This window comes from Zalophus californianus, chromosome 8 (assembly GCF_009762305.2).
Source record: "Zalophus californianus isolate mZalCal1 chromosome 8, mZalCal1.pri.v2, whole genome shotgun sequence".
NCBI lineage: Eukaryota > Metazoa > Chordata > Mammalia > Carnivora > Otariidae > Zalophus > Zalophus californianus.
The window spans coordinates 136,954,453-136,974,592 of record NC_045602.1 but is presented as its reverse complement, the minus strand read 5'-3'; the positions used below and the strand labels follow the sequence as shown (position 1 = coordinate 136,974,592).

The 20,140-nt window shown below is 56.9% G+C and overlaps 1 protein-coding gene across 2 annotated transcripts in view; it reads right to left on the bottom strand.

Annotated features, from left to right (window-relative positions):
• PHACTR3 (phosphatase and actin regulator 3) overlaps window positions 1–20,140 on the bottom strand; it is a 207,372-nt gene that overhangs the window by 88,900 nt on the left and 98,332 nt on the right. For both annotated transcript variants that reach the window (XM_027623330.2, XM_027623329.2), the window contains exons 2-3: window positions 7,715–7,876; window positions 4,089–4,166 (exon numbers count right to left, since the gene is read on the bottom strand). In XM_027623330.2, coding sequence (XP_027479131.1) covers window positions 4,089–4,166; window positions 7,715–7,876 — 240 coding nt within the window. The remainder of the gene's footprint in view (window positions 1–4,088; window positions 4,167–7,714; window positions 7,877–20,140) is intronic.

Here is a 20,140-nt window from a genome sequence, read left to right as displayed (position 1 = left end):
TTTACACGTCCTCCCTGTATGGCTGGGATGGGCTCTGCCACCAGCTTACTTGGTCCTTGGCAACAGAGGACAGAGGACAGCCAGCCCCACCAGAGACACGGCACAGGTACCCCGCAAGCACCGTGTCAGATGAATGCACACCTTCACCAGGTGAGACTGCAACCCACTGTTTACAGAGGCGGACTCCGAATCTTAGAAAGGAGAGGCCATTTGCTGCCAGTGATGGACAACCCCCCCATCATCATCACCAACAATACAGTGGTCAGAACACTGAACCTGGAGGGCCCAATGGTCTGCAGCCTGCCACCGGCTCGGCAGAGGCTCCACCAGACAGGCCGTCGGAGCATCCTCCACCCGCGTCCCAGCTCAGTGCACCTGTAGGACTCTTCTGGACCATGCTCAGAGCCCCCGTTCACAATCATGTTCAATGAAAAGTTACAGTTCCCAAAATAGCGCTGGTGGCAGGGCGGTTGCTAAGGAACGCTGGCTGGGGCGGGGGGAGCTGTGGGTGGCTGTCCCCTGTGCCTCACTGTTCAGCCAGCCCTCCCTCCAGGCCGATCTCCATCGGATGCCCATCCTCCCTGAGGGCTGTGGGGGGAGCACACAGCGGAGCACCTAGGTTACACGGAGCAGCCGCGGTGACCGGGAACATGCCGCAGACACGCACACACTGCCCCTGGCATGCCTGCCACACAGAAGCCACACGCACTTGATTTGTCACTCTCCACCCCCCACCCCCTCCAGGAAGGAAACCTCGTGCCTCTCAGGTCAGCAAACACAACACCAGGGGGACAGCGATCTCTTCTATCCCATGGTAGTGGACGAAATTCCTTCAGTTAAGAGAACGCCAGGCAGACACCTTCGGGAAGATGGAGGAATGCGCAGGCTCCTTACTTGCTGCCTTTGGGTGAGGACGGAGTGGAGGGGCCGGTGGGGCACTGCCTTGCCCCCACCTGTCACTGCTGGATCAGAGGAGTGTGACCAAAGCAGGGAAGACAGAGTGGGGGAGGGGTCACCTCCTCCCGCCCCACCCACACCTGGTCCAGGTCCCATGTCTCTTAATAGCACCCACAGGTCCTTCCCAGGTTCCGGCAGATGACCAAACTTCCCAGAACAAGAAGAGGGGTGGGTCAGGCTAGTTCATAAAATGCTTGGGTTCATAGGATCACAAAACAACACCCCCAGAGAGGGACATAGGCTTGCCGCCCCCCCCCCCCCCCGGGACTCTCTCCTGCCGGCCAAGCCCCGGAGCCAGCTCGCACCGTCATGCTGCTCAGCTTTGTGGGCAAACTCCCAGGTGACAGACATGGGTGGGGGGGGGGGCGGCAAGCATGCGTGTGGGTTTGTCCTGGCCAAGGAAGCTCAAGTGTGAGGTCGGGGGCAGCTCTGCAGGGTCTGTGCCCGAGCCCGTGGGGGCCTCTCTGGGCCCCACGGTCACGGTCACCCACACCCCCCAGCCAGGTGCCTACTGGGCGTGAAGTCCTGGGGACAGCCCTGCGCACAGGCTCGGTAGCACGGCCGGCCGCAGGAGGTGCTCCGGCTGCAGACACGTGCCTGGCTGAGAACAGGTGGTGGCAGACCAGGAGTCCATTCAAACCCAGGAGGGACTCACCCCTGCACCTGCACCAGACAAAGGCCATGGGAGGGGAGGGGAGGGGGCTCACAGCTCAGCTCCCAACCCAGAGCCAGGAGGGGGCTCCACACCCCCACCAAGGATTCCTAGCAATGAGCAGGAACGCTGGTTCACCCAACACCAGGATGAATGAGGGGACGCACATGGCCTGGCTGGGGCTGGCCTTCACCCCCAGCGGGAAAAGGCATTTTCTAAGCAAGTGCATGGCAAAACACCAGTGCGGGGCGGCCTTTACCCCAGGGGCCTGCTGCCAAACACCATCTTAGATCCCGTTGTCCCTGCACACTCAGGGGAGGGCACACAGGCAGGAAAGAGTTCCACAGAACAAGAGCACGTCCCCCTCCTCTCCCTGACCCCAGACCCCTTCCCAGAAGCACCCTACTACCCTGCTGCTAACACGTCACCCTCAGCAACTCCCCCGGCAGGCTCGCTGCAGACCCACTCAGCCCACACCCCTGCACTGCCCTGGGCTTGTCACCCAGCAGCTTCTGGGGGGTGCAGGGAAGATACCAGGCTCTGTCGGACCCGGGGCCCCCTCCCCCTTTTCAGTAACCCTGCACCTCTCCCACCTTCTCCCCTTCCTCCGTGGGGCTCTGCTTACGCTGCTCCTCCCGGCTGGAAGATGCGCACCACCTCCCCGCACTCTCTGCTTCTCAACTTTGATGTCACCAAAGCTGGAGGCAGCTGGGGAGGTTTATAAAGCACAGGTGCCTGGGTCCCGCCCCCAGAGTGTTTAATTGACACGCTCCCCAGGTGATGCCAGTGTGCAGCAGGCTCTGAGAACCAGCCTGTTCTCCTTTGCCCTGGGGCCCCACTGAGACATCACGCCCTACCCCTGCCCAGGCCGGGACCCCATGTCTCGTTGTCCGGATGCTCAGCTCCGCTGTGACTTTCTGTTGATCTGTGGGATTATCTACTATGGCATCAGTCTGTGAGCGCATTTCCAACTCTTGGGGAAGGATGCTGTTTGTTGGACCCACCTGGTTCCCGGCTCATAATCACTCAGCAAGACAGAGTGTGATCTAACGTGGGGGTTGGCAAATGACACGCTGGGAGCCAAAGGCAGACACCGCCTGCTCCGTGTGGCCCGTCAGTCCATCAGACAATGTCTTTAACAAAGGCTCAGAGTTGAGGAAAAGCAGAGCCCCCCTTCCATTCTGCACCCACCCCTTTATTCTTCCGACAGGAATCAAATCCACACCTCTGTTCCCTCTTCATTCACCAGCGATGGTAATGTCTGTAAGGGTGATAAACAGGCCTTTAATGTTGTTCTCATCTTCCCCGCCCCTCCCCAAGGTCCAAAGGAAGGTTTGTTGGCAACATATTCAAAATGCAGAGTTTGGAGCTGCGTTTTCCCATCCCGACTAAAACAGTCCGAATTTCCATCAGCAATGACACTCCCCGAAACCTGAGGGTCAGACTTTCAAGACCAGAGCACCACAGCACCAGGGACCAAGCGCCCCATTCACACGCAAAGTTCCATCACCCAGAGTAAGCACTTTCGTGCCTGGTTTCCCAGGAACACGGCATCATCGAAGCCCTTCCCCCTGCAGCTGAAGACAAGGAAGGAGAGCAGAGACCACCATGGGTTTGAGAGAGGCCAGAGGCAGAGCCTGTTACACATCGGGGTACCCCGGCTTCCCTAGTCCTGAGACCTGGGCCAAACCACACAAGCACTGGACACGGAGACAGGAGTTCCACAGGCTCGCACAGCCTTGGGGAATTGACGCCACGAGGCCAGGCCCCCCAGTCGGGAGGCAAGAGCGTGGTTGGGCTGTGGAGAGAGCTCCCGGCCGCGGCGAGGTCCGCCGACACCGGAGTCTCCGGAAGGACGAAGCACGGAAGGTGTGCATCAGGACCCGCGTCTGTGCCTCGTCGTCACCGAGAGCACAAGACCAGGGAGGGAGCTCCAGAACTTTGTGAATGAACGGCGAGCGGTAACAGCCAGTGTCAGCCATGGGCAGACACCCCCGTGGTGAGACCTCCAGAGCAGAGTGTGGACAGCGGCTGGGCCCTGGGATGCATGACCCCGGAGTGGCCCCTCCTGGACCCTCACGTTCCTCATCTGCAGAGTGGGGTCAGCACGGCCGGGGGGCTGGGGGTGCAGGGAAGGGGTGAGGCGGGTCAGCGCCCAGAATACCATCAATACTTCCCAAGGGGTGACAGGGTACTGGGCCGCGTGAGTCAAAATAACCTGCCCGAATTGGGGGTCATGGCCAACAAGGAGGCCAACACCACCAGCTCGGGGGACGCAGGACAGAGCGCCAGCCCGCCCCGTCACCTGACAGGTGACTGCTCTCAGCTCCATGCCCTGTGCACAGGTGGCCCGGAACCTCAGGATGGGCCAACGGGGAACAGCCACTGACGAGGCCTCCTTGGGCCCAGCCCCTGCATCTGGACATTGGGCGCCCCCGATCACTGCTCCGCCCTCAACGGGCCTCCGGGCCCCACTTACCCCGCTCCATCATCTCCAGCAGACCCTTCTTGATGAGCTCCTCCCGACCTTGCCTGCCGGCCATCTTCTTCTCCAGCGCTGCACAACACAAACATGCTGGTGAGTCAAGGGCACCACGGCCTGCCTGCACGCCCTGCTTACAACAGGGGCCTGCGGGGTTGGGGGCCATGGTGGGGAGGCGGGGGCTTGTCCAGGAATCCCAAGCTTTCCTACCATGGGGTCTGCCGAGCGTTGCACAGACGCACACCGAAGGAAGCCCATTCGGCGGACTACTTAAGGCAATAATTTCTGTGATTCATCTGAAAAGCGACGCCTCGGATAACCTTCCCTTCCCTAAGCTGACTTCCTGTCCATTCCTACCCTTTGCCAAATGCTCCTTAATGTCCCCACCTAGGACCACATCTTCTCTCTGCCCCCAACACCCTGGGGCACTTCTCTGCGGGTCCTGTTCTCTTTAGCTCACTACATCCTGATGGCTCTTGGGGTCTGTCCACAGAATGGTCCTCTGTGTCACTGCCCCACCAGAGGTGCCTCCGATAAAAACCCCAGCTTCAAGCTTTCAAAGAAGTCACCGAACAGAGAGGGAGGGGCCAGCCTCCCCCACCCCAGACCCCACGGTTCCAGTTCTCCTCAAATCCTCCTCAGAACAGCCTTCCCGCTGGGCAGCTCGCCCCAGACTCGAAGCAGGGGCCTCACTCTGCTGGACAGCTTCTTTTCTTTATCTGTCCAGAAAACAATTTGCCTATACTAGAACTCGGTTTCCAAATACCACCCCATGCAATACCTTGGACCCCATTACAAACATGTAATGGCAATGAAGTTATGTATTTAAAAATATTTACTGAGCACCTACTATGTGCCAAGTGCTGGGTACGCACTGGGGAGTCCCTGGGGAGCAGAACCAACTCATCCCCTCTCCCTCCAGAGCTCTAGGGGCCTCTGGGCGGGGAGCAGGCAGTGATAACGGGGCTGTTCTAATGATGAGAACTAATAAAGCCTTTACTGAGCACCTACTTGTAGCAGGCATGGGGGAGAAAGAAAGGTACGGCCTCTGATCATGGGCATCTACAAATGGGCAAGTGGAATGACCCAGAACCTGAGGGCGTCTGGGAAACCGGCTGTGCTGGAATGTCAGGGCTGGCTTCCCTGCGGGTGTTCACACCAAGAGCAGAGCATGAACAGGGAAAACCCAAACATCAGGAAGAAGACATTTTCAGGCAAAGGGAACATAATGTCCTTTCTTAGTCCAACTTCCAGGAGCCGGAAGCATGCAAGAAACGGAGAAACTGAACCCTGACTTGGGGAGGTGTATGTAGAGAGGCCGTCGTCCGGTCTAACAGATGGGGGTGAGCAGAACCGGGGTGGAGGTCTGAAGAACCGAGGGACCCCATGGTCCGGCCAGCCTGGGGTGATGCTCACACACAGGACGGCACCTGCCCTGACTCCTGAGCCTCCCAATGACCCAAAGAGGCAGCTGCGAGGGTCTGCTGTCCCCATCTCAGGGGACTGCTCCCCCAAGCAGGTGCCGGCTCGGGGCCCCCTTCCCAGACCGCAGCGACGGGGAGTCATCCTCGCCATGCAGCCCATGCTCACCCTTCCTGAGCCACTGTTGGCTTTGTTTGTCTCTTTAAATCACCTTTAGATTTACTTCCTCATGCTAACCAACAATGCCTGTGAAATCGGGGATCGATATACTGAAATAAATAACATCCCACACTTTGGGGGGAAGAATGGTTTAGTATAAATAAACGAAAGGCAGTCCTGTTCCTCAGATTTCCAAATGCCTGATAAAGGGCCCCCCCCCCAGGTGGGGCTCCCACAGGTATTAACCTGCAGACTTCAGTGCACCTGTAGGGACCCCCAGCATCCTGATGAACTTACAGGTCACTCCCCTGTAGCACGGTGCTGAGGGGGCCTGGGGTGTGGAGTCCCGCAGATGCACAGCTCCACATTCCAATTCTACGAACCAGAGCACATCAGGGGCTCCCGAGGTCACAGAGGTCACCGTGCCCCGGCCCCCTGTGCCTTCCCCAACTCAGTGCCTTTGCATTCCCTCTGCTACGATGCTGTTCCCTGATTTTCTCAAGGGCCCAGTTACATCTGGGCTCAACAGTGTTCCTCACCTGAAACTTCTCAGATCATCCAGCCCAAAGTGAGACCCAGCTCCTCACGCCTCCTCCCCAGCACCTGCTCAGCTCCTCTGCGGCCCTGCCAGAGCCGTGATGTCTCCCGGGCTTGTGCACACGCTCCCTGGCCTGTCGCCCCCATCCCCACTGGGCAGAATGCTCTAAGTGCGCAGGGCCCGCGCCCCCCATCTACTCTGTGTGGGGCACACAGCAGGTGCTCAGGATTCCTGCAGTGACACTGATCTGCTTTCATTCTCCACATGGAGGACTGGTCAATCAGCTTCTTGGGGGGTTAAGAAATCATTCCTAAAACATATAACAAGTGTGACTGGAGGGCCTGCTGCTGTTAGCAGCCCCTTCCCCCCGCCCCCATCGGCTCTGTCTCTGCAGTCTGCAGGGCTCTGAGGCTGCACAGGAGACCGGGGCCCCGGGGACCACTAGGGAGAGCAGCCTGAGATCAGCACTTCCCAGGCTGGTCCCCAAGGCCTAGACTGATTCCACGTGCACGGCTCCCTCACTAATGGTCTCCAGCCGTAGCTAACAGTATACCGCTCAGCAGTGTGGCCCAGGGGGAGCTGAGATGTGGTCTCCCCTGGGGTTTGCTTCTCGGAGCACCGACCTCCTTCCCCTTCACCAAGGACACCCTGTCATCCGGAGCCAGACTGGAGCCAGGCTGCCAGGGCTCACACCCCAGCTCTGGGGCCTGCTGGCTGCTCAAACCTGGGCCTGGCTTCCCCTACACCAAGCCTGCTGCCCCTCCCCAAGATGGGCAGGGTCCCAGGAAGAGCGCTAGCCCATGGGTTGGCCCTGAGTGTTCACTTGGTCACTACTTGCCATCACGGCCAGCAATGGTGTTGTCACTTCATCTGTCGTCCAGGGTCCCGGCCATAGTTCCTGGTGTGGATGCGAGGGGGTAGGGGCAACGGTACAACCTGTCGCAACCCAACCTCCCACAGAGCTGGGACTGGCAGGGTGTAAGGATGCAGCCCGAGGTGAGTGAGGGAAGGAAGCTTCTGGGTCCTCTGGTGGGAGGGCGTTGGGGTGGGAGGGCCTGATAACCAGCCTCTGCAGGAAGAGCTTAGGAGCTGGAGACGGCTGGCTCTGGTTTCCAGTAAGAGGGGAAGCCTCCAGGAATCCAGGCCAAGATGAGGGCCCGGACCCTCCCAGTCACACGCAGGTGGCTCCTGGGGAGGGCAGGCCCTGGCGTTCTCAGTGTGGTCAGCAAGAACAGCTTGGCCCAAGCCAGCCTCCCCGCCCCGGCCTGCAGGGACTCTGAGACTACATCAGCAAGGTCCCGGTGACTTGTGTCCCGTGGGTCTGGGCGGTGAATGGGTTGCAGGTGTGCCTGGTGCTGATCTGCCCCAGCCAGAAGAAGGCTGAGCAGCTCCTGCCGTCAGGGCCCACAGAGCTCAGCTGGCCCTCCAGTGGGGGCTGGGGAGACAACATCAGCATGGAGAAGCACGGTGACCGGGGCACCAGCTCCCTCACCCCCATGCTCACCGGACGTCGTCTGCTTCAGTTTTTCGTTTTTCTTCTTCCTCCATTTCCAGGGTTTGAAGATCCTGCCCAGGGTGGCCAGTTTGCTATTCCTCCTCACCGGGGGAGTTCGGATCCCTGAGACCAGATATTCGGAGCGCGCTGGGGGGGCTTGGTCCATCTCATCTGGGAGGGGAACATTGAGGAAGGGCTCACGTGATCACCAATCCTACATGACTCCATGGCCGGGGGGTTGCTGAGGTGCCTCCGCTCCCCCAAGGGGCCACCAGTGACTCTCCAAAGCCTGGGGCTCATTCCCATGGGCAAGTGCCCACAGGTAGTATGTACCAGCACCTGAGTTCATGTGCTCGCTTCTATGGAAACCCTCCCCGCCAGAACCCTTCTATGGCCTACTGGAAGCCCTCCCCCAACTTTGCATTTGGCCACAGCAATCTGAAGACTTCTCAAATTCCCCATGAAATCTCTCCCACCCCAGGACCTTTGCCCAAGCTATGCCCTTCGCCTGTGCTGTTCTCCTCGGCTTCTTTGCCCTGGAAACTTCAGCCACTAGGCTAAATTTGACTTTCTCTGCAAGTCTCCACCTTCTCCTGTCCCAGACAAGGTTCAGAGCCTTGCCCTCTGCTCCTGAAGCTACCTGTACAGGTATCAAGGAGCAGCAATGGTCCCTGGGTGCCTGCCCTCTAGCTCAGCTGTCAGCTCTCTGTCTCGGACCTCAGCACAGGCTTGGCCATGCTCCTCGCTGAAGAGCCATGGAAGGAGTCCGTCCATGAATGGTCCAAGGAAAGTAGCTCTCCTTTGGATCCTTTGTTCAGAAAACTAGGCCATTTTTGCACTCTGTGGGACACACACAGATGGACATCCAAGGACACTCAAGGTGCTGTTTGTCACACACAGGAGACTGGTATCATCGACAGGCCACTGGCTAAGTCACTGATCATCCCTCCCCTCTGTGACCTGTGTACAGACATGGAAGGAAATAAAGCAGATAGGCAACTTGGCCAAGATCGATTGCTAGGTCAAGAAAATCACGCACAATCACACAGCATATGCCAGCAACGTGCGTAAGGGGGTCATGTCCCTGCGCATGCTCTTAAGCGCAGAGAACACATCTGTGGGGCCCTCAAGCCACGGGGGACACGCGCTACTGGGGAGCCTGGGTGAGAGGAAGACATGAGCTTCACCACTGGCCCTTCAGGAGTTTATGATGTGTTCATGTTTAAAGAAAGAAGATTTGTTAGAATAGAAAACAATGCAATGGACAAGACCGAGAAATCAGAGAGCCACGTGAGAGGGACAAGTGTTGCTTCCACGGCTCACCAGGACCCCCATCCGCTGAGTGAAACTCAGACCAGAGCTCAGGCCAGTGCCGGGAGGATGGAGAAATAAGCTTCAGTTGACCCAAACCCCTCCTGGGACAGGGAAGGGACCTTTCTTCTGGCAATGATGAGGCTCCAAGTGCCCTAGTTTTAATCTCTCCATAGCCCTTGGGCGCATGTTCACAGACCCACCAGTGCTCCCAAGCATGGTTGCTGGCACACGTGCCCAACCTTGGCCAGGGCCCTCCATGCACACATGTACACACATGCTGCACAGCACACACTTAGCTCCACACCCAGTGGGTTAATTCACCTCACTGCTACCCACAGGCAGGGCGGGGAGCCCGAGTTTATACAGAGCTGAAAGGCCCCAGAGGGACACGAAGATGCTGGCAGAGCAGGGCTGGAGTGAGGGGATCTCAGGAGGGTTTTCAGCAGAAGGAGGCCACCAGAGGGGCCAGGCCCTGCGATGGGCTGGTTGCCGTCAAATCTAGCTCAGTGCCCCACGTGATGGGCGCCCCAGGGACATGCAGCCCTGGCGAGGAGCAGCCAGGAGATCCTCAGGGTCTGACACTTGTCAGTAGCCCAGGGCTCATGGCAAGCCCCAGCCCCTCTGAGCCTCGGTTTCCACATCTGTAAAATAAAGATAATGGTCATCCCTGATGCGTAGTGTTGAAAGAAAGATCCAGGGTGACCACAGGGTGGCCGCGGAGACTGGACTCTTAGGTAAACACATTTAATACTAGTTCATTGACAGTATGTTACAATACATGTAAAATAATATTATCTACGTTTTAAGGCTCTATAGACCCTCTGGTTAACATACCATGCTAGCATGGTGTCTCCTGTAGAAATTTCCATGGTGACTTATATTATACAAGGAACATAAGAATTATGATGGAGTGAAAGTCAGTCCCTGCTTGTCTGGGTCAGGTACTATCTTACTTCACCCTCACAGTACATCTATGAGATACAGACTGATCATATCCACCTGATAGGTGAGCACACTGAGGATCAGAGCCGTGAGCCATCTTGTTGATTCACAGAGCGAGGAAATGCTGGAGGTCGGGCATGACCTTGAGCAGCCTGACTCCAGAGACCCCCCCCTTGTATCTTCTAGGGTGACTGTAAATTTGTGTCCAGAGCAGGACACAAATGTGTGAGACACCAACAAAAGGCATAAACCAGGACCGCCCCAGCCAACCCGGGTGTGTGGTCACTCTCTCTAGCTGTTATTGTTAACTGTAGAGCAGAGACTATGTCCACAGCGGTCAACAGAGCAACCCCGTGTGGAAGAACAAGCCTAGGGGGTGTCTTGTTTGAGAAAGCAGCTTAGTTGAGCTTGTTTTCATCTGTGTCCGCAGCACCCGGCCCCCAGCGGGGGCCCAGAAAGCGAGGGCTCGGGAGGGATGTGCGGGTCATGGACCCCTCCCGCCACCGTCTATCTCCCCAGCTCCACGCCCCAGGCGCAGGATGCAGACGGATCCTTCTCTTCCCAGACGCAGTTTATTCTGTGTTATTACCCTCTCCTTCCCTTCCCACCCACGGACACCAGATGGAGCAGAACTGCTAGAGCCACATGGCCCCAGAAGGCTGCTGTCCAAGGCATTTTGGCACAAGGGGGAGAGAACTGGCCAGGTCCCCCTAAGCCTCTAGGCTGGTTTAAAGATGAAGGTGAAGATCCCCAGAGATGTGCAGGGGGATAATGGACCATTGTCATCACTTGGTTTATAACCCACAAAAGATGGGTGGCAGTTACCAGAAACACAGGGCCCACAAGATAAGCGTCTGCAGAAATCCAGAGGAAGGGGAGTCTGGACAGGACCACAGCGTCAAGGGCTTAGAGACACCACACGGACACCAGAGGAGGGCACACACATGGTTCTGAGCTTCCCAGCAGCCAAAGCAAAAGGGGGCAGCACACAGAATAAACCACAAATTAGACCCCAAATCCCACCCCGTTGGCTACCCACACCACGGTGACCCCGGTCCAGGCCACCAGCGGCTCCCCCCAGATGCCTCACAGGTGTTCTAACCGGGCCTCCCCATGGTACCCCCACCCCCTTTACAAACACAGCTCTGGTCACGTCACTTTTCTGCACATTCCCTGCCCTTTCCCTTCTCCCACAGCACAAAGTGCTGGTTGATTGCCAAGCCCGGACAGCTCCCCAGATCGGCATCCCGCGCCCACCCGCTGTGCAGTAACATTTCGGGCACGCCATGGAAGCCAGTACGGTGTGGCTGTGCAGAATGCAGGTGCTACGGCCAGGCATCTGGGCTCACATCCTGGCTCTGTCACTCACAGATCGGGGCAGACGTGCTGACCCCATCTCCTCCCTGCACCCTCGCGCCTGCCGTGGCCTTGCTGGGGAAGTGAGGGCACGGGACTTCCCACGTCCTTGCCTGGGGCTCGGCCATGTGGCTCCCTGAAGTGGTGGAAGGTGGGCAGAGGGGACAGCTATCCCCCTCCTCCCCAGCCCCTTCCCCCTCCCCACCATCACTACCATCTTTATTTGAATGCCTTGACTCCCTGCTCCCCCCACCCCACCTCTGCCCCTGTTGGCTGGAGCAGGTACAGGGTCCTCACAAACAGCCTGGAGCACAGAAGGGGCTGTACCCAGTGGCTTGAACTTGACCCAAAATTCAGCAGGAGCCACTGAGGGACCTTCACCTCCATTTACCAAATATTCAACACACTGGCCCAGGACAGACACCTTCACCTGAGCAACTCCTCGGGGGGCCTGCTGTCTCCAGGGGAGCAAAGCCCAGGTGGCAACAGGCTCCGGGGACTGCACCCGGGAGGAGCTGCCCTCTCCTCTCCCCCCCCCCCCGCCACCTCCCCCAGCGGGCCTCAGGTACAGGGCCTGGCCCAAGGACAGGAATTTCAGAAGAGACGCTGTAGCATCCAGTGAAGGATTCTTTACCAGAACCTCCAGGGCAGAGACGACGTGAATGTGTTGCTGACTATGTGCGTGGCGGTCCATGTGAGCAAGAGGTGGGTGTGCGTCCGCCCGGGCACGGTGTGGCCCCACTCACTCAAGAGTACGCAGGAGGGGCTGGGGCCCAGCGTTCTGGGCGGGCACGTCCCCGTACGTGTGTGTCCGCAGAGGGTGTGTGTCCGCAGAGGGAAGGCGGGGCTGGGTGGACGGGCCTGCAACCCTCTGTCTCCAGCCCGTGAAGTCAGCCGGTGTCTCTGGGGCTCGGGAGGAACCTACTCCCCGCGCTGGGAGGCTCCAGGAGGTGCAAACACATTAGCGGATCCCTCTAGCCTCGGAACAACACAGTGGTGCTATTCCAGAGCCACCTCTGCCACCTGCGAAGCATTAGCAGTTAATTAATGAAAAATGTTTCCCCACATCTGCGTGAGGAAGTAAAACATGCCGCCACAGGGCAGGCGGGGGCCTCCCGGGGTTTTCGAAGGATGGATGGGGCAGGAGGCCAGCCCGGCTGACAGCAGACAGCTAGAGCTGAAGGGGCAGGCCCCAGCCCTCTCCTGGTCCCCTCAGGGCCACATTGTCCCCTGGAGCCCGACGCTGCCCACCTCCCCCCACCAGTGGAGCCCACAGACCTGCGGCCCGGCGCTGTTCTAGAACAAGGCAGGGAAGGACACCAACGCCCCCGTGACGGAGCTCACTGGGCTACCGGGCTAATTCTCACACCTGACCCGGGGCCAGCTCCTCTCTTCATGACACCCATCCATCCTGGCTCTGATGGCTCTAGGATATCATCCTGGGGCCTTCTGTTGATGGTGGTCATCTGTCTTTCCCACCGGAACCCACGAAGCTCTGTGAGAACAGGATCTGTGGCTGTCTTGCTCACCGCGAGCCCCTGCCCGTCTCTACTGGTGCCTGGCTCCCAGCCGGTTATTAAATAAACCCATTTGGCCTGTGTAGCTGGGGTGTGGCGCCCCCGCGGCCGGAGCCTGGACCTGGCCCCCATCCGTCTGACTCCAAAGTCCACTCCTCAGTGAGCTGGGGCATTCCTGCTTCCTCATCTTCTATCCACGGACCTCCTGTCTCTCTCTTCCTGCCCTTGGCCTTTCCCCAAAACACGGTGGGGGGCAAGCCCCACCCGCTGATTCCTGGGTGCTGCCCGCCATGTGGCTGGCCTCGTGGGGAAGGCAGGCGCCCTCCGCATCAGACACTACAAACACCACTTCGGGCTCGTTTCCCCCACTCATTTGCAGGCTCGTTCGTCAGGTATGGGCTGTGGCCTGCCGGGGGCCAGGGCTGCTGGGCGGGAAGCCGACCTGCTCACGGAGCAGGAGGAAGACACAAAGATAGAAGCAAGGAGGGAACTTCAGAATATGGAATGACTTATGTCAGAGGCAAACCAGAACGGACCAACACAGCAGGGCCTCTGTTTCCTTAGTGAGCCTTCCTTGCCCAAAAGAATCCATCTCCCGATACTCAGTGACCACCTTCTGAGAAAAGCACCTGCCAGATGTGAGGCAGAACAAAGAGGTGCTGGACCCCCCCTGCCCTGGTAGGGCTGCTGACCACAAAGAAAACCAAGATGCCTGGAATCACCAGGAAGAGCCAAGTCAGGAGATGATGATACCTGCAGAGGACGCAATACTTCCTGCCTGGGGGGGCGGCAGTGGGGGGCAATGAGAACTCAGAGGGTCACTGGGGGGGCAGGTAATACTTGATTTGGGCCTTGGAGTTGAATAAAGGGTGCAAATCCATCAACATGCGACAGGACGTGGTGTCTGGGCAATGGGAATTAAGGCAGGGAAACATGATCTGATGTCCCCAGTCTCTGAGGTTCAGAAGAAGGCCAGTAAAATCCCCACATAGGAAACTGAGATCCACATAGAGATGCCAACTTTCTACGGTGCCAGTTAACAACCAACACATACACACAAGCACACGCGTGCACGCAAATATACCTACCCAAGACTACCGTCTATCATCACCACCACTGACTATACATACTAGGAAGAATATAATCTCAAAGTAAGAAAGACATCTTCTAGTTAGAAGTATATTGATAAGAGAAAAAGTAGCAATGCTGTGTCGTCCTTGGTGCTCCTCACTGACCAGCGTGGGTCTGTGCACTTGAATCTGGGAGCCCTCAGCGGGAGCTCGGGGTTTCTGGAATGGGAGTGAGAGCGGAGGCTGGGGCCTGGCCAAGAAGAGCCTCGTGGGGCTGAGATGGAAGCCCTGAGGGCGGGCAGGCGCTGAGGACCAGCGCTGTGGAAAGGCCTCGAGAGTGTGGTGTGGATGGCCGGAGCCAAGAACCTGGGCTGCAGGCAGGGGGGCCTTCAGAGAGGGGACAGGCAGGGGGAGGGCGGCGAGGGCCGGCACAGAAAGGAGGGAAGGGGGGCCCCTGGGTGGCTCCGTCGTTAAGCGTCTGCCTTCGGCTCGGGTCATGATCCCAGGGTCCTGGGATCGAGCCCCGCATCGGGCTCCCCGCTCCGCGGGAGGCCTGCTTCTCCCTCTCCCACTCCCCCTGCTTGTGTTCCTGCTCTCGCTGTCTCTGTCTCTGTCAAAAAAATAAATAAAATCTTTAAAAAAAAAAAGAGAGAGAGAGAGAGAGAGAAAAGAGGGAAGGACCCAGAGATGTTGCTGAGACAGAGTCCTCATTCAAGCCGGGAGACCCTTCAACATGGGACGTGAAGACACAGGGAAGAATCGGGAAAACCTAGATCGGCCACAGCAGTACCTCTGGGGTACTTGCTGTGCTGTCCTGAGCCCCTACCATGAACGAGCTCATTCCATTCCTATCAAGCCCCTAGAAGGCAGGTCACTATTTTCATAACCCCCATCACAAGGAGTCAAACAGAGGCAGAGAGATGGGAAATAATTTTCCCAGGTCACGCAGCGAAGGTGAGAGTACGCCCGGAAGTCAGGACATCCACTGCAAAGGCCCTCATCCTAAGCCCTGCAACAGACCACGCGGAGCAGAGGATGACGTCACCGTTATCGGGGATATGGGCTTCGGGATGAAAGCCGCCTGGAGCAGAGAGCATCGTCAGGGCAACGCAGAGCCAAGTCATGGCGTTCAGCATCAAAAGACCCCTGGCTTGTGTCCAGCCTGCAAAAGGTGTGGCTTGACATCTGTCTACAAGGAGGTGCTGGGTATTTTAAGTGACCCATCACCAGGATGGGTCTGAACCTCCAAAACCAAATTTTCAAAATGGACTTCAAGTCTCCCGGATGTGAAAGTTCTTTTGGTTTGACGTCTCCACTCCTCCTGGAAAATTCTCAAGTGACAACTGAAGAGCAGGACACATGGGGTGTAGTGATCAGTACAGGCAGAACCAGGACCACACCCGAACACCGTCCCGGAAGGAGGGAGGCACTCCACGTCATCACGGCTGGGGATGGTGGCGGGGACTGGCCGCTGGGGTGGGCAGGGGGCCGGTAGGGATGCAGTAAGAAGGGTGAGTTTATTCAAAAGGGGAGAAGAACTTCCAAGGGCTGATGGCTCTCTTCCCAGAACCTCTGCAGGCTTTTCCTACTGCTCTGCCAGCCTGCCCATCAGAAGCTGCAACCGATCACAGCCCCTGGGTGGAACACCGCAGCCTCCCCGGTACAGAGGCCCCGGGCCTCCACAGCAGGCTTCCACTCCTCCCTGGGCGCCCAGCACGACGCCTGCCATGTGGAGTAAGTGGACGAAGGAGAGAGTGAATTAATGCATGGATGAGAGAGCTGGCTCCTGCAGCAGGAAAACGGAAGTGGGATCAGAATGCAGGTCACTGTCACCTCCGTGCCCCTGGACAGTGGGGGATAATGACGATTCCGAAGCCACGTCCAGGCTTTGCGCTGCCTCACCCCTTCTCCCAGCTGCCACCACAAGCAGCCCTTGACGCAGATGGCATCTCCTTGCTGGGCCCTGCTCGTCAGTCGAGGGGCTAAGAAACCCAAGAGCCTGGCCGGCTGAGTTTCAGAGTGAAGAGCGGCCCCCAGAATATCATGAATTGAATGGATGCTTAATTGTAGAAGAACGCAGTTTAAATGCCTGAGGGGAGCTGCCAAATTCTTTAGCACCTCTGTTCCAAGCAAACAACCCCAGGGGGAGAGGGACTACCTTTCCAGCTCCATTTTACATTTAGAAAGAGGAGGCTGGGGGCGGGACCCGTGCAGGAAGTCACACAGCTGGTAAGTGGCAGGACTGACAAGGGAGCCCAGCGGGGCATTACACCAGTGTTCCCCAACGTACGTTCCATGGGACCCTAGCACGGGAGATGCTCCGTGGATGAAGGCACGGGGGAAAACACCGTGCACACTAAAAGTCCGCCACGTGCTTTCACCACATACTATCACAGCAAACAAAGGCTCTGAGAAGTCCTGCAGTCAGCAACACTCTATTCAGCTGTTCAGCTAACCTTTCCTACACAGATGGATCAGGCCTGTCTATGCCTTGCTGCCCAGACAGCCACAACCCCACGCAGGCTGGAGCAACAATGCATTTGGAGCAGGAGACGTGAGATTAAGCAGTCTAAATGTACTCCTGCTAAGAAGTGTTCATGACAATTTATTTTTGGAATATAAAATCTTGTTCCCAATACCTGTATTGCAAAGATAATGGGGATTCTCTAAGACCTTCGCAGAAGTTGGGCCTCGAAGCTTCCCACGTCCCTGAGCGTCCTCCAGCTGCCCCAAGTCCCTCCACAGCAACAAAGCAAATACAAAGACCAGACAATGAGCACCGTCTATACCCCAACACGAGTGAAGAAATCACGGCATCACTCAAGTGGCTTCTTTCTTCCTCACGTATATTGTGGAAAAACCAGCACATCTGATGAGAAAGCCCATCTGTTTAGCATCAACCCCATAATTCTGCCAAGGGTCGCTGGCGTCTGCCAGGCATATGGCCAGTTCTCCAAGTGAAAATCAGCTCAAATCTGTAAAAATCAAGTGGGTCTGAAACGGCTGTGTGGAGTTTGGAACTAGCAATTAAAGCATGAGGAGGATGGGATCAGGGAGGGAGAAAGGGCGGATCGGGGCAAAGCACCTTTGCCGTCACCAACTCTGGCAGTTGCTGGTATTGGGCTTAGCGGGAGGGTCTGTACTTGCATGTCAGCAAACGCTTACAGAAATTGTTTAGCAAGAAGCCCACAGATTCTGCAAAGACTAAAGGCTGCTTTTAGAGGCAGCCCCCTAAAGATCCTCTTCAACAGAGGAGAGAACAACGAGCGTTTCAGAGGGAGGCAAACCGTCAAACAACGCTCCGGGAGACACCAGCATCACACTGTGAATCCAGACAAATAATACCATCCACATCGTCAAAGCCCAAGTTCCAGCCCAGACTTTCCAAACCGCAGTGTAAGATGAGGTTCTTGTATGCCAGTCAAAGCTTATGGACAAATGTTAATTCTTTAAAATATGCATGCGTTAGCATTTTTCCGAGGAATTAAACACGTTTAAATGCTGGGAAGATTCTGAGCCAATAGATTTGTATTTTGAAAATGTGTCCCACATTCATCTTGCTGAGGTCAGGGTGGGCAAATGTTCTCTGTAAAGGTCCCGAGAGAGCGTATACATCTCTGGTGTCGTGGGCCATACAATCTCTGTTGTGACTGCCCGTCACTGCATGAAAGCAGATGCAGGTGACACCTAAGTTAATAGGCCCAGATATATTTTAGTGAAACTTTATTTATAAAAACCAGTGGAAGGTGGATTTGCTCTGTGGGCCATAGTTTGCCGACTCCTGCCTTAAGCAGTCCCTTTGGAAATGTCTTCAGGGAAAAGGCACCACTGGACGCTCGGAGAAGAAAAAGGGTGAGAAGGAATGGTTTTGGCTCAGGATCCCTAACCTTCGCTCTCACTCCTGACTCCCGAGGTCCAGGCCGGCATCACTCTCCACCTCCAACTCTGCAGCCTCCGCTAAGTCTGCCCCCTAACCAGACAGGCTCTGCGTCACTTCCCTGCTTAAGGTCACAGTGGCCTCTAGGATGACACACAAGACCCCAACAGCGACCCCAGATTCTAGTGTCTGCTTTCTTAAGCTTACCTCGCACCACGCCCCCTGCCTCACCCCACTGATTGCTGGCTCTCCTCGGCTTCGCCCTGCTCAAGCTCTCCCAACATAAGGCTGCCCCATGCCAATCCCTCTGGAGGCAACACTTTTCCCTGATGAACTCCTACTCACTCCTCACGGTCCCATCCTCCATACCCCCCTGTTAGGCTTCCTGTCACGTTTTTCACCATAGACTTCAGTACAGTTTAGAATTAGCTGTTGATTTGCCTGTTCATTAGTGGAATGTCCATCTTGGCTATCTGACCAGAAGAGCAGGGACCAAGTGTGTCCCGTGTAACTGACTCCCCAGGCCCTAAAACAGCGCAGGAGGGCCCAGCAAGGGCTCCGCAAGTGTTTGAGGAGCAGGAGGAAAGGAAAAGCAGACTGCTCTGTGCTCGAGTTCATGGTCCCTCCCCGTGGGGAACGCGTGCAGGCGCATCTGAAGTTTACAATCCGACAGAACAAGACACGTTTCTCAGGATTTGCCAACCTGGGCTCCTTCCTGAATTTGCTGACTTTTTAGCCACACTACGTTTTTGCCTGGCGCTGCCTCCTTCTGCCACCTCCGTGGTTGACTTGTGGCTGCCCCTGAGAGCAGAGGCCACTATGCCGAGAACCTGCAGTGTCCCTGCTTTTGTTGTCACCGTGGCTCCTAGCTTCGCCACAGGCCCCGTCCTGGCCCGGCTTCCCCCAGCGGCCGCTGTCACAGAAGCCACTGCAAGGTGGACACAGCCGGCCCCGCCCCACGGCCGGGCCCACCCACAGCCGGGCCCCGCCCACGGCCGGCCCCGCCCCACAGCCGGGCCCCGCCCACGGCCGGCCCCGCCCCACAGCCGGGCCCCGCCCACGGCCGGCCCCGCCCCACAGCCGGGCCCCGCCCACGGCCGGCCCCGCCCCACGCCGGCTCCAGAGAGCTCAGGAAGGGATCAGGGAAGGCACGGATGCATGGACGGGGTACCAGAACAGAGGCACTCTGTGGGCGAGGCGAGGGTTGGTCTCCAACTCAGGTGAGGTTCCTGCCAACGTGAGGACACCTGATGCGACTCTCACACACCCAGCGGGAGGTGAACGAGCTAGCATCAATATGAAAGAAAAGCACTCCTCCACTGTATGGACGCACCACGCTTTGTGTCTCCTTCATCAGCGCTGCTACGAATATTCGCGGACACGTTTTCGCTGGAAGACCTATTTCCAATTCTTCTGGGTGGACACCTGGGAGGGCGATTGCTGGGTCTTAGTTCTATGTTTAACCATATTTGAGCAAAGCTAGACTGTCCCCCACGTGGCTGCACCATGTTACACGCCCAGCAGGAACGACGCACTGACGCGCGCCACGACGTGGATGAACATCCAGAACGGGATGCCGACACAGAAGACGTGTCCACGGGTACGAAATGGCCAGAATAGGTAAACACCGATCAGTGGTCACCAGGGCTGGGGGAACGGAGACGGGGTGATTGCTGATGGGCAGGGTTCCTGTTTAGGTGATGAGAACGTTCTGGAATTAGAGGTTGCACAACCATATCAATGTACTGCATGCCACAGAAATGTACCCTTTAAAATAGTTAAAATGTTAAATTTAGGGGGCACCTGGTTGGCACAGTTGGTTAAGCATCTGACTCTTGGTTTCAGCTCAGCCTATGATCTCAGGGTCCTGGGATCAGGCTCTATGCTCAGCAGAGTCTGCTTGAGATTCTCTCGCCCTCTCCCCTGCCCGTTTGTTCTCTCTTTCTTTCTAAAATAAATAAATAAATCTTTTTTAAAAATTATAAAATATTCAGTTTAGATATTTTAAATGTTAAATTAAGGTCATTTTTACCTCTATTAAAACAAAAAGCATGTCCTGACCCAGTGGAGCTCTCTGTCATGTCACAAAGCCAGGGTCAGACTAATAAAACTGACCAAAAAGAACACTGGCTTCTAGGTAGGAAACGTAGAGCAAACAGCCTGCATTTTTCCATTCACCTGCATCTTGAGTGTGGCGTGACCTGGTGCTGAGGAAAGCTGGGTCCCAGAGAATAAATCATGCAATTATTCTAGCCCCAGCAGGTCTGCACCAAGGCGAGCAGCCTCCCTATGTACTTAACACCAGCTTGCTTCCCTGCCCGGGCTCCGCCTGCAGGCATGTCCACCCAGCCCTTCGCTG